This window comes from Lemur catta, chromosome 19, assembly GCF_020740605.2.
Source record: "Lemur catta isolate mLemCat1 chromosome 19, mLemCat1.pri, whole genome shotgun sequence".
Classification (NCBI taxonomy): Eukaryota; Metazoa; Chordata; class Mammalia; order Primates; family Lemuridae; genus Lemur; species Lemur catta.
In genome coordinates this window covers 14,515,008-14,527,419 of record NC_059146.1, presented here as the reverse complement: position 1 = coordinate 14,527,419, position 12,412 = coordinate 14,515,008, and the positions used below count along the sequence as shown (strand labels likewise).

The window sequence follows — 12,412 nt, the reverse complement described above, 5'->3', positions numbered from 1 at the left end:
GGCACCTCCCCCATGAGAATCCAACACACATTGATCTGAGGTGGAGTTGAGGCTGTAACACTCCCCACTCACCCCCATGAAACCAGTCTCTGGTGTCAAAAAGATTGGGGACCGCTGTCCTACTGCATATATCACATCAATCTAACCAGATACACTGTATTTTTATTTAACTGATCCTCTATTATAATATTCAGGTTTTTCAATATTTTAAGCAATGCAGCATTTAATAGCGTTGTAGTTAAGTCTTCCCTTAATCTATAATTATTTTCAGAGTATAAATTCTTAAAATTTCAATTGTACATTTTTATACCTTTTAGTACGTATTGACAAATTGCCTTCCCAAATATTGTACAAATTTACTTTCTGAGAGCATTCGGACTGGCTTTTATAAACACAATGCCAAGGCTTATAAGCCTATATAAGCCTTACTTTTAACTAGACCAACCAGAAAACTAACAATGCACAAACTCGCCTTTCTTTCGTAGCTGCCTGAATACACAGTAAAAATCTGTGACAACTTATCCACAAAGAATTCCAAGTTTGGAGACTGCTGTCAAGAAAAAACACCCATGGACATTTTTATGTGCACCTACTTCATGCCAGCTGCCCAGCCACCCGAGCTGCCAGACATCGAGCTGCCCACAAATAAAGACGTGTGTGATCAAGGAAGTACCAAAGCCATGGATCAGTAAGTAGAGGGGATGTGAAATGTGTTTCAAGTTCATCTGGACAGAAAGTGTGGCCAGATGGAGGGAAGGTACGCTGTCACTTGTTGCAAACATAGGCAAAGTACTTGTTATGTTTTTAAGGGATTTAAGTATTTGTTAACTGATTTCAAATTACTGAAATTTTTAAAACTCCACAACCTATTTTAAATTAAGAACAATTGAGTTTAATAGAAAGATTTTAGATACGGAAAAAGGAGCTTGGAGTTCCTAATTCTGCCTCTTTTGATTACTGTGCTTTACCGAAAGAAGTGACTTGGCCTTTCTGAACCTCAGTCTCTTGTTAATTAATTTGAAAATGTTAATGCTTGTCTTACTTAGCACACAAGTTGCTAATGGGAAATGCATGTAGAAATGTAGGTGAAAGTAAATGTGAAAACATTTTTTTATACAGTAAAATGCTGCACACGTGTAAAATATGTCATGGCACCAGAAATGTTTGTCATATTATTAACTAGTTTTACTGTATTACTTCAAGGTCAAAGTCACAAATCAAAAGCCTAAAGTATACCAAACTTTTGGACAATAGCATTTGATACAGATATAACAGATAACAAACATAGAATAATGTTTTCTTGGCTGTATTGATATTCATTTCTACTAAATGAAAAAAGATTAAATGGGAAGAAATGGTAAACCTTTATCTTATTTCATATAATCAAAAGAAGAACTAAAATAAATACACCATGGGTTGCATACACTATGAGCATATACATACTCCTGGCATAAAAATATTTCACAAATAGATTGAAGGAGCAGGTTGAAATATAAATTAGCAACATCAGAATTTAGACAGGACTGAAATTCTAATTTACATTTTTCTAAATACACATTGCTTTTATAAGTGCCTAGACAGCAGTGGGATAAGACACAACAGAAGAATTTACACAAACATTATCTTCACAGAAAACCCTTTTAAAGTACCCATTTGATGCTTGAAAAGGGTCAGTTATATTATATTGCACAAAGAACAGTCCCATATGCATCTGAAGTAGATGTGTTTATATATTATATAATATATATGAATACATACTCCACACAGAGCTTTAATTCAGTATTAACTAGTCACAGTATCTGCAAAGCAAATATTATTAATAGTCACTTGTATTTCAAGAAAAATACTGTATAATCCAAACCCTGTTGATTTGGAGTTAGATTTGGCTAAATCTTTTCTTTTGAACTGAGATGCAGAAACCAGGTGCTCTGCCTTTTTGATATATATGTCACATTTCAAAACATGAACACATAGCTTAAAGGGTATCTTCTTCTTTTCTCCTTCCTGCCAGGTATACATTTGAACTAAGTAGAAGGACTCATGTTCCAGAAGTATTTCTCAGTAAAGTACTTGAGCCCACCCTGAAAAGCCTTGGTGAATGCTGCAGTCTTGAAGATCCTACTGCCTGCTTAAAAACTAAGGTATGATTTGCTAACCTTTTTTTATTAACCATGTAAACTGCAGTTCATGGGCCAAACCTAGCTCACTGTCTACTTTTGTATGGCCTGCAAACTAAGAATGGAAAAATGGTTATATTTTTAAACTGTTGGGGGAAAAAATCAAAAGGAGATTAATATTTCATGGCATGTGACAATTACACAAAATTCAAATTTCAGCGTTCATGCATAAAGTACCATTGGAACACAACCATTCCCACACTTTATGCATTGTTTACGAGTGCATTTGTACAGAGTTGAGTAGTTGCAACAGAGACCATATATGGCAAAGCCTAAAATATTTATCATCTGGCCTCATGCAGAAAATGTTTGCCAAAGCCAGGTGTAGATAATGCTCATACTGATATAGTGCATGTAATTCTGATTTAATAGCCTTATGGGACAGTGTTTCAAGACAAATAATTTTGTTATACAATTACTGTTTTCTTACAGGGCCCTCTGCTGAAGAAGGAACTATCTTCTTTCATTGGCAAAGGACAAGAACTATGTGCAGATTATTCAGAAAACACATTTACTGAGTACAAGAAAAAGTAAGCAACTTGTTCTAGTTGTATTCTCCAAATTTATAGATAATATTTGCTTAGCATTATGATTTGAAAGCATTGTTAAAAACTTAAGATGTGCTAAGTCAACAATACAAAGAGGAGGTACAATTAAAACAGTTTTTAAAAGTATTTGGAATCTAATATCTGTGTGAGAAGCAGCTGAGTTCTTTTATGGGGGGGAATGTCCTGTATATCAGGCAAGTGGCCGATTAGAACACAGTCACAAAAATGTACATTACAAAATTGATCTGCAGGGATCTGATTCAAAATGGCAAAATTAGCACATAGTTTATCAGCATTCTTGCCCCAAAGTTATCTGTGGATATTGCTGTACATAATTGAGGAATTACAAAACTGCTGAAAAATATTATCTACCTTCATGGCATATTGCCTGACAACACGATCCGAACTTTCAGTCAAGTGTACTGTCAGCCATCACCAGTGTGCATTCCCTATAAACTGGAAATACAAATGCTAATTATCAATAATGTTGTACAATAGTCATTTTTCTCAATTAAGTGAAGGAGAAAGCATTTCTTTATAAACAGGCATTAACCGTCAAATAATAGGCCATAATAATGAAAGAAGTGGTGCTGGGTTCTTGGTGAAAGTCTCCGTTGAAAAGACCAGGTCATGCCCAACTTTATTTAGTAAACTTTTCAGATCCATTTTAAATCATTTTGAACAACATGGGCCCTAAGTAAGCACAAACAAACTCCACAAAAAGATCTTTCTAAAGAATCCCCAAAGTCAGACACCTCCTTCAATGGCCTCCATGAAGTCTACCTTAGCCAAGCCCTAAATGAAAGCCGTAAGTTCAAAATGGTTATTGCTCAGTTATCAGAAAATTGTTTGATCGTGTCATCTAATAGGTACGATGAAGGCAGTATAGAATACAGTTAAACAGATGGTTCAAGCTTAAGTTCTCTGTCAACAGTTTTGAACTCCAGAATTGAATGGGGAAACTGAGTAAAAATTTATTATATAGTCTTGATTCCAGATGCACATGTAGAATTGACATGTAGGGTTATGAATTAGAGGAGATTGAAATTATTAAGACTGGGTATTTGAAATATCCTTCTCCTCCCTCCCCCGCCCTTTTTGTTTGTTTGTTTTGTTTGTTTGTTTGCCAATCCTCTGACTTCCTCCTGGTCTCACTTGCTTCCCCATCCAGCTCAGACCTATTTGTTCAATGATGATTTTATGAGCAAACTATTTCCCTTTTCCCCTTCTGTCCCTTCCCAGCATCCCCCTTGCCAACCCCAACTCTAAATAAATTTGGTTCTCTTCACCCCTCATTGCCACTACTGGACTAGCGAGCATTTCTTGGAGAAAGTCAAAAAACCAGGCTGAGTTCTTCATTATGAGGATGGAGAGGCATCCACATTATAGACTGTTCAAACTGAAAGAATCAAGAGGCAGCAAGTCCTATCACCATCTTGAAAGTGAGATGGAGAGTTACTGGAGTTCACAGTAGAACTAAAAACAACAGCCAGAGTTTCCCGACTCCCAGTGCATTGAGAAGTAGGCAAACTGAGGAGGAAATTATGTAAGATATGAGAGAAAAGAAAGAGCATTAAGGTGGTATGATATCCTGTAAAGGAAATATGCTTTAAGGAGCTTGAAACCTAAAAACTGCAGAGAAGGTGAAAGGTCAGGGAAAAACAGAAGAGGAAGTCATCCATGTTGAAATCAATACCAACTGAAAGGGGAAAGATTGGAGTTTAAATTCAGCAGCAATGTGTGTGTTTACTTTCACGATCTTGAAAGAGGCGTAGATTTCACTTTCTAATCTCAAGGTGACTCACCAAAAATCATTCCACAAATACTGAATTTTTTTGAGAAAGGTATTTTTTTTTCATTTTTTATTGTAAAAGATATGAAATGGCTAATATATTACATTAGAAATGTTTATAAAATTCATCTAGTAAAATCTTGCATAAAAATGGTCTTTCAGACTGGCAGAGCGACTAAGAGCGAAACTGCCTGACGCCACACCCACCGAGCTGGATGATCTGGTTGACAAGCGCTCAGACTTTGCCTCCAAGTGCTGTTCCATCAATTCACCTCCTCTTTACTGTGACTCGCAGGTAGGAAAATATAACCCCCTACTCATCACTGAAGACTATTTCAAGAACTTATGAACTCAGATTTACTCATTGCTTTCTTGTTACTGAAATGCCATTGCGTGACAGGCTTTCCCAATGCTATTATAACTTTGCTGTCTTTGCAATAAAAACAAGAAAAATGACTGTTTTCAAGTTATTCTCATTCAACAGCAAATTGAGACAGTTGCAAAACTTAGGAAATTTTATACTTTTTAAAAAATGCTTGTCTATACTTTTAAGAAACAAAAGGGTTTGTGAATACAGGCAGCAAAGTACAGTGTAGCGTTTTTCGAACTGTAGGTTGTAACCTAATAAAAGCTTTTAAATATGAAAGAAGAGAAGAATAAGAATACAGTCGAGATATCAGAGTCCATCTCACATAGTGAGGGTAAATATTATTTCATGAAAATATGTATGTGTGTTTATATAGATAGATACAGATGCATATATATAGGTGGGTAGATTGATAAAAGAAATACTTCTAGAAAAATGGGATCATTCCATATCTTCTATTTCAATTATAAAAATATTAAATTTAATTTTAATATGATACAAATGCAAATGAAGAATTTCTGAAGGTCACATAAATGTCCCTTTACCATAAGAGTTATTTTCCAAAAGTTAAAAAAAATTTAAAGAATATTAAAATAGTCATTTTTAATTATAAATTTTTTCAGGTAGTATCAGTTGGCTCCCAACTCTGAAAGATAAAGATACTAGAACTGCTAAATATTTTCCAACTTTCCTCCCCACTCCACTCAATTTTTGAGAGTTTTGGGTTCATTTTTCTTGAAATGTCCTTCTCTTCCTCCCAGGTTTCTGCTCCCCTCCCTCTTTTCTCTTCCCCCTCCAGGTCCCTGTCCCTGTCCCAGCCCCCTCCTCCTTCCTCTTCCTCTGTCTTTCCCCCTTAAATGTATTTGCATAGTTGCCAAATCATTTCTTTTTCACCTTGTGGAAAACATAAGCAGTTTTGGCCAGACCTTTTATTTTCTCTGATAGTGGGTGAATTAGTGTCTCCCTACTCACTGCATCTTAGGCCTCTTGGTTTTTTCCTGTGAACCACAGTGTGAGGCTGGTACTTTGTGCTCTATCCATCTTTAGGTAGACTGCAGGGTGTGACAGGGGAGGAAAGCCCAGTACACATTGTGCAGCCCCTTGTCAGTCTGTCCAGGCTGTACTCTAACTTCTGAGATTTTTGTTAAGTGTCTTATACTAGGATTTGCTTCACAAGTCAGTAACTGTCCTAATCTTTGGGGAGATGTTTTGTTGGTCTTTTTCAGAGACAGCCCATTTGTTCACATCCTCCATTTTGCCTGTTACTCTCCAGCAATCATTTCTATTATTTAGAAGAATCAAAAGATAAGGGCAACATTTCATTTCACTTTATTGCTAATTTGGAGGTATTAGCAACAATCCCAAGAATTTTGTTGTCTCGTCCATTCCATTTCTGGAATAAGAGGCAACGTTAGGAACTACTCTATGCCATGCCCAAATATTTTCTTCCTTTGCTCACCTCCTTTTGGAATTGATGGCATTAAGTTGTACCCATTTCCCACTCTGCTGGTGGCTACTGAAGTCTTTTGACTCAACTTTACTATGGTTTATTTTGTCATGTGTCAGGGAAGAATTTATGATCCACTTTGGCCCATCACTTTGTGTGTCTTTACAGAAAAATAAGTTAACTATAATGTTAAGTTCAGTGCTACTTAGGCTAATTAATGATCTAATGCCAATTAGAAGTGCTTTTCTACAAGTGAAAGAATTTCTAAGAATTTAAATGAAGTGGTTTTCTATAAGTGAAAGAATTTCTAAGAATTTAAATGAATTTTAACCATGAAATCAACAAAACCTGGTTTCTATTACAGCACATTGGAAGATAATGACTTAGTAAGAAAAATAAAATAAAATCACAAAAGTATAAATGTTGGAAGAAAACTACAAAGATCATCTAGCATAATTTCTTACTCAGTAAATTCCTTCCAGAGGTTATTCAGCCTCCATTTAAATTCCTATAGTCAATATATTTTCTCCTAGAAGTAGACACGGCCTATTTCATTGCCAGATAGCTTCATTTATGAGGACATTCTTCTAGAAATGAAGCCGTGATATTGCCTTTATAATTTCTACTGAGCCCACTCTGGCTTTCTCTAACAACTAGAAAATGTCTATTGTCTGTTCCCAATAGCGGCTCTTTTAAACCTGAAGTGGCTTTTAAAAAAAGAAATAGTCTGTGTTAATGCCTGTATTTTAGTAAAGTTTTGTTTTGTGTTTTATTGTATAGTGCCTAAGAGAGAAAGTCTTAATCAGTTTGACAAATGGAGCTAAATCTTGTAGGATTTTCTTCTTTATAACCTTAGGAATTCTGATTTTTCTTCTAATTTCCATATTTAGTCTAGTCCCAAACCTGTTGCTCTTATTCGTAAGAATTTGTAAAGTCAGAATTCCAGGTGAAAAGAACACAGTACAAAAGCCTATTTAAATTCCATTGACAAAAATGTCATCTTTAGATTTCATTACAATTCAAACTACATCCCAAGAAGCTCACACTTGGTGGTCTGAAATTACAATCTGAGGAATGGAAATCTTTGTCTATTGCATGATAATACGTAGTTAAAAGAAAGAAGACGAGTAGGAGATATAACAACTCTACTCTACACAGTCCAGATCAAACCAAGCCAGAGCCCTACTTGTTAGGAGAAACACAGAAGTGACAGAGAAAAAATAATAAAGTGTGAATATTCACAAAAAAATTAAAAAATAAAATTCAAACTACATAACACTCTCAACATAAATCACCCATTGTCTCAAAATGAAAACTTAGTGATTCTTGATTTCTCCTTTTCTTTTCCTATACACTTCCAATGAAAATTCAAATCCTATCAATTCTAATTACATAATATCTCTCAATCTCCCACCCACCTTCTTCCCCCATTCTTGGTACTTAATTGTAGGCAACCTCCCGCCTGGATTACAACTCCCGATTGGTCTCCAGAGTCTAATCTGCCCCCGATACCTCTCACCCAATCCCATCTCTATACTGAGGTCAAAGTAATTTTTGTCACACACACACACACACACACACACAAAATGGTTAATACATTACTCCAACAGCTCTCTATTGCTTCCAAATTTAAGTTCAAAATTTTTTTTACAAAGTCAAGAGATTTTGCACCCTTTATTTCCTCTCCAGCCTGACCTCCTATCACTACTTCTTGTACCTCCTATTTGGATTCTCCTGACCTACTGCAGTTCTCCAAACACATGAAACTTGCTCTTACCTCAAGGCCTGTGCCTCGGCTAGATCTTTCATTAGGCTTCAGGATTCAAGCTAGACATCATCTCCTCTAGGAATCATTCCCTGGCACTCAAGCTCCTCTGTTGTCCCATAACATTCTGTGCATACTCAGTAATTAGCACTTTTTAAGCTCTACTGTATTTTTTTTTTCCTGCTTATTTTTTCCAGCAGACTATAAGGGCGGGGATGATCTAAAGCTAAATAAATGTGAAGGGTGGTCAATAAAATCTGCAATGTAAAATTTCACTTTGGCAAGAATCCTTTCCTCTAAAGCAAGGTTTCAAAATTTTGTATACCTTCTGCATGATCTAATGGTCTACAAATGAAATACTCTATAAATTATACAACATCCTTTTTTCATTATCAGATTGATGCTGAAATGACCAATGTCCTGCAGTCCTAATGCATGAGAATTTTCTTTGGTAAGTAGTTTTTTTTAAAAGCAGCACCAAAGAATCCAGCGTTGTACAGTGTGTTTTAAACATCATAGAATAGAAAGAAAACTTTATTCAAATTATTTATCTATTCAAACTCATTTTACAGATGAGAATATTAAGCACCTAGAAAAGTTTCAAAGCTTATACTAGTGCATACAGCCAACTTCTGATATACTTAGGACTAGAATCCAGGTTTACTCTGAAAGATAAAGATATTAGAACTGCTATGTATTTTCTAATTTTATCTACTACCTATTTATCATAATCACAGTCTGCAATGATAAAGGCCTATCAATAGTCAATCATATCAGGAATAGTTACATAGCTTGAAAAAAAGCAAATTGTATCTTGTTCACAAAGTTATAGAACTGGAGTACTTGATATCCAGAAATAATGAGGCCACAACCTAAACCTTCATATTAGGTCTTCAGAATACAATCAACAGATTGTGGTTCTTGGGTTCCAGGCAGAATTTTGTAACTCTAGCAAACAAAGATTCTTTCAATTATTAGCGGCATTGCCCAAAAAACAATATGATGCCAGTCGTGAGCTGCTCTGAACCCAGGTCTTGACTTAATGATTCTAGACTAAGTGCTGAGTACCTTCCCCCCCAGATAGACCAGCCTTTTCACCATATTTTCAATTATTCTAGAAGAAGATTTTTCTCTTACTAAAACAGGTAAATTCGTCAACGGAGAAGTGGAACATTGTTTAGGGTGAAACAGTTCCTAAAACTGTTAAGCCAGCTTTAGGTGGCTATATATTTCTTGTCAATGTGAGCTAACCCCTCCCTAGTTAGAGATTTAAACAATTTGTAGAAGCTGAAGCCTTTTGTCTCAAGGTGTTTCGATTCCTGGGTACACCTACAATTCACAATTGTCTTCTAGTCAACAATTTTATGATATTTCACTCTCAACTAACTAAAGTCTTAATAAAAACTGGAATTGACATCTTGACAGTTATTGGTTCCCTTGATCAATTTCTTTCCTCAAGCCTTCAAGCTTCAAATTGACTGTGACCACATTTGCATGTCCTATGGAAGAGGGAATTACTGTCTCTTAATAAATCTGACAAAGCCAGGTATTTTTTCCCTTCAGCTCTGGAACCAATTAGTGTTCCCTGGGTTGTCAAAAAGATAAAGTAGTTGGCTCACAATATAGAATCAAGTTGGGTGAAAAATATTTTAGGTATCAAAATCTTGCCTACCACAGGGAGGTGCTCACACTGTGAGAGAGACTTAAGACCTGAGGCTGTGAGGCAGGTTCCTGTCTCCCACCGCATTCTCACTCCAAGACACAAACTTATGGAATACAATGAAGGATGGAATTTCTTGTACTGTGCAAATAGAATTATGATATAACTCTGTTATATACTGTCTTGGAAAAGGAGAACAAAGGGGAGGCACATTTGCCTTCATACAAAGTAGAAGGTGATTTGATGAAGAGTTATACTCGTCAGTGTTTTACTAAAATAAAAACTATTAAATTATTATCTCAATTCCATGATCAGAAGGCCTCACTATGACATTGGCTGCCTTTTCTACTCTGGCAGTGATTATTCATTCTTATAGAGCAGAAGGTCATATACGTCATTAGTTAAAAAAAGAACACTGTATAATGTACGATGTACCTTGGCATAAAATTAGTGATGGCTTTATACACTGGCACTATTGACTGTGGGTATTAAGAATTTCTTACCGGGCCGGGCGCAGTGGCTCACGCCTGTAATCCTAGCCCTCTGGGAGGCCGAGGCGGGTGGATCGCTCGAGGTCAGGAGTTCAAGACCAGCCTTGAGTGGGACCCCTCTACTAAAAAAAAAAAAATAGAAATAAGTTATCTGGACAACTAAAAATATATATAGAAAAAATTAGCCAGGCATGGTGGCTCATGCCTGTAGTCCCAGCTACTCGGGAGGCTCAGGCAGGAGGATTGCTTGAGCCCAGGAGTTTGAGGTTGCTGTGAGCTAGGCTGACGCCACGGCACTCACTGTAGCCTGGGCAACAGAGTGAGACTTTGTCTCAAAAAAAAAAAAAAAAAAGAATTTCTTACCTTTTTAATTCTGAACCCATGAAGTGGGCCATAGTGGATATGTGGGTCATGCTAGACATTGGCATAAACATAAAAATAACATGGCCTTATATGCATCTTTTGAACAGCATTATAGTTGTCCATTAGCTCCATTTTTCTAATATATCATTCATTTCCATTATTCTCATAGACTTAGAGCTGGAACCACCCTGAAGACTGACCTATAATGGCCTAACGTAAGCAAAACCATTGAGCTTCTGGGGAGACAACTGGGATACTCCCTACTTTTTCCAGCTACAGTATCTTCATACAATGAATAAGTATTATGATTTACTATCAGAATAAATTGAAATGTAATGCAAACCATAAACATGACTGAGAATGCTGTTGATCTTCAGAACTATTCCTGTGTCTTCCACAAAGATGCTACAGTAGGCAGCCTCCGCCTCACGAGCCCTGCTTTTCCCTAGATCTCAGCTGTTTCTCGCCAAAAGATTCACAACATTAACCAGCCACTTTACAATTCCCCAAACACTAAACTCCATTCCTTGTTGCTTCTCAGGCTTAGTAGGTACCATTAAGAAAACATTAGCTAGCCTTCCACCATAAAGCCTATGATAACTCACTTCTTAAAAAGTTAAATGAAAACACCTCCTGAGAATACCTTCTTGCTTCCAGCTGCAAGTTGCATGGCGTTAATTAGGTAGTATCTGTCTTGCAAAAAGAAAATCTTTGTGGCCTGAACAAGTTTACCTTTGCTAAAGGTTCCTAAGAGCAATTTACTGAGACAAAGTTCTAAAAACACGATGATTTTTCTGCTTAACTCAATTTACCATATATAAAATATATATGATACTCTATATGCCTTCTTTGTCCAGGGAAAATGAAAGTGTTCTAACTCTATATTCTGCTTTGAAAGAAATATCGTATTTTCAAAATAAATACCTCTTTGAAACTAATACAAACCATGGAAAACCTTTTATATGTAGTAAACTGCATCAGGGAATTTGATTCACCTCATGGTAGATGTAGAGTATATAATGGAGATGCAGCAATTTTTTGGCAAATATAATTAGAGTCAAATTAACCAAAATCATCCTTGTCACTGCTCAAGATTCTAAGTCCCAGCCAGGAGCATTTCATTAACTGAGCCAAGGTCAAGTGACCATACCTTTAGCTGCCAGGAACTGGGACACAAAACGCCTTCCCCTCTGCAGCTTCTATGGTAGAAGGTACAGCCCTACCGCCCACAAAGTTTGAAAAATGAGAAATAAACCTCAAATAGAGTTTTTCAGATGCCATAAAGTCAGAAGGCAACAAGCTATCCACTAGATATTTAGGGAGCATTTTAGATTTTATTAAAAGAACTTTTTTTTTCATTTCAAAAATTACCTTACTGAAGCTTTAAACAACTCTGAGAAGTAGACATCGATAAGATATGAGGAGACTGAATCTCCAAAAAGGTGAGTTGGTGGCTGAAGCTCAGAGAGTTAGTAAAGAACAAAACAAGGTCTTAGCTTTCCATTGCTGCATTCCAAGGAAGGTTAGTGGGCACACCTGAAGAATGTGTTCCCTGAGCAAAGTAGTTTTGGAAACACCACATAGTCTATCTCTTTTTTGAAGAGTCACAATTTACCATATATAATTCAGTGTTTCCAAATTTCTTTAACAACTAACCCCTTTTCCTTTTAATATGTCCCAGAATTATTGCTGTGTGAAATTAATTTTAGAAAACTCTGCTCTTATTTGAGAAATTACATTTATAAATCATTCATTAACTACTGCAAACTGGTCCATTTTGGTGAAGTTTTTTTTTTTTTTTT

At 36.2% G+C, this 12,412-nt stretch overlaps 1 protein-coding gene across 1 annotated transcript in view; it reads left to right on the top strand.

Moving 5' to 3' along the window:
• Window positions 1-10,959, top strand: part of GC (GC vitamin D binding protein) — a 36,383-nt gene extending 25,424 nt beyond the window's left edge. The window contains exons 8-13 of the mRNA XM_045531010.1: window positions 486-688; window positions 2,012-2,141; window positions 2,610-2,707; window positions 4,680-4,812; window positions 8,493-8,547; window positions 10,780-10,959. Of these exons, the coding sequence (XP_045386966.1) occupies window positions 486-688; window positions 2,012-2,141; window positions 2,610-2,707; window positions 4,680-4,812; window positions 8,493-8,528 (600 nt within the window). The 3' untranslated portion in view covers window positions 8,529-8,547; window positions 10,780-10,959. The remainder of the gene's footprint in view (window positions 1-485; window positions 689-2,011; window positions 2,142-2,609; window positions 2,708-4,679; window positions 4,813-8,492; window positions 8,548-10,779) is intronic.
• The last annotated feature ends 1,453 nt before the right edge of the window (window positions 10,960-12,412 follow it).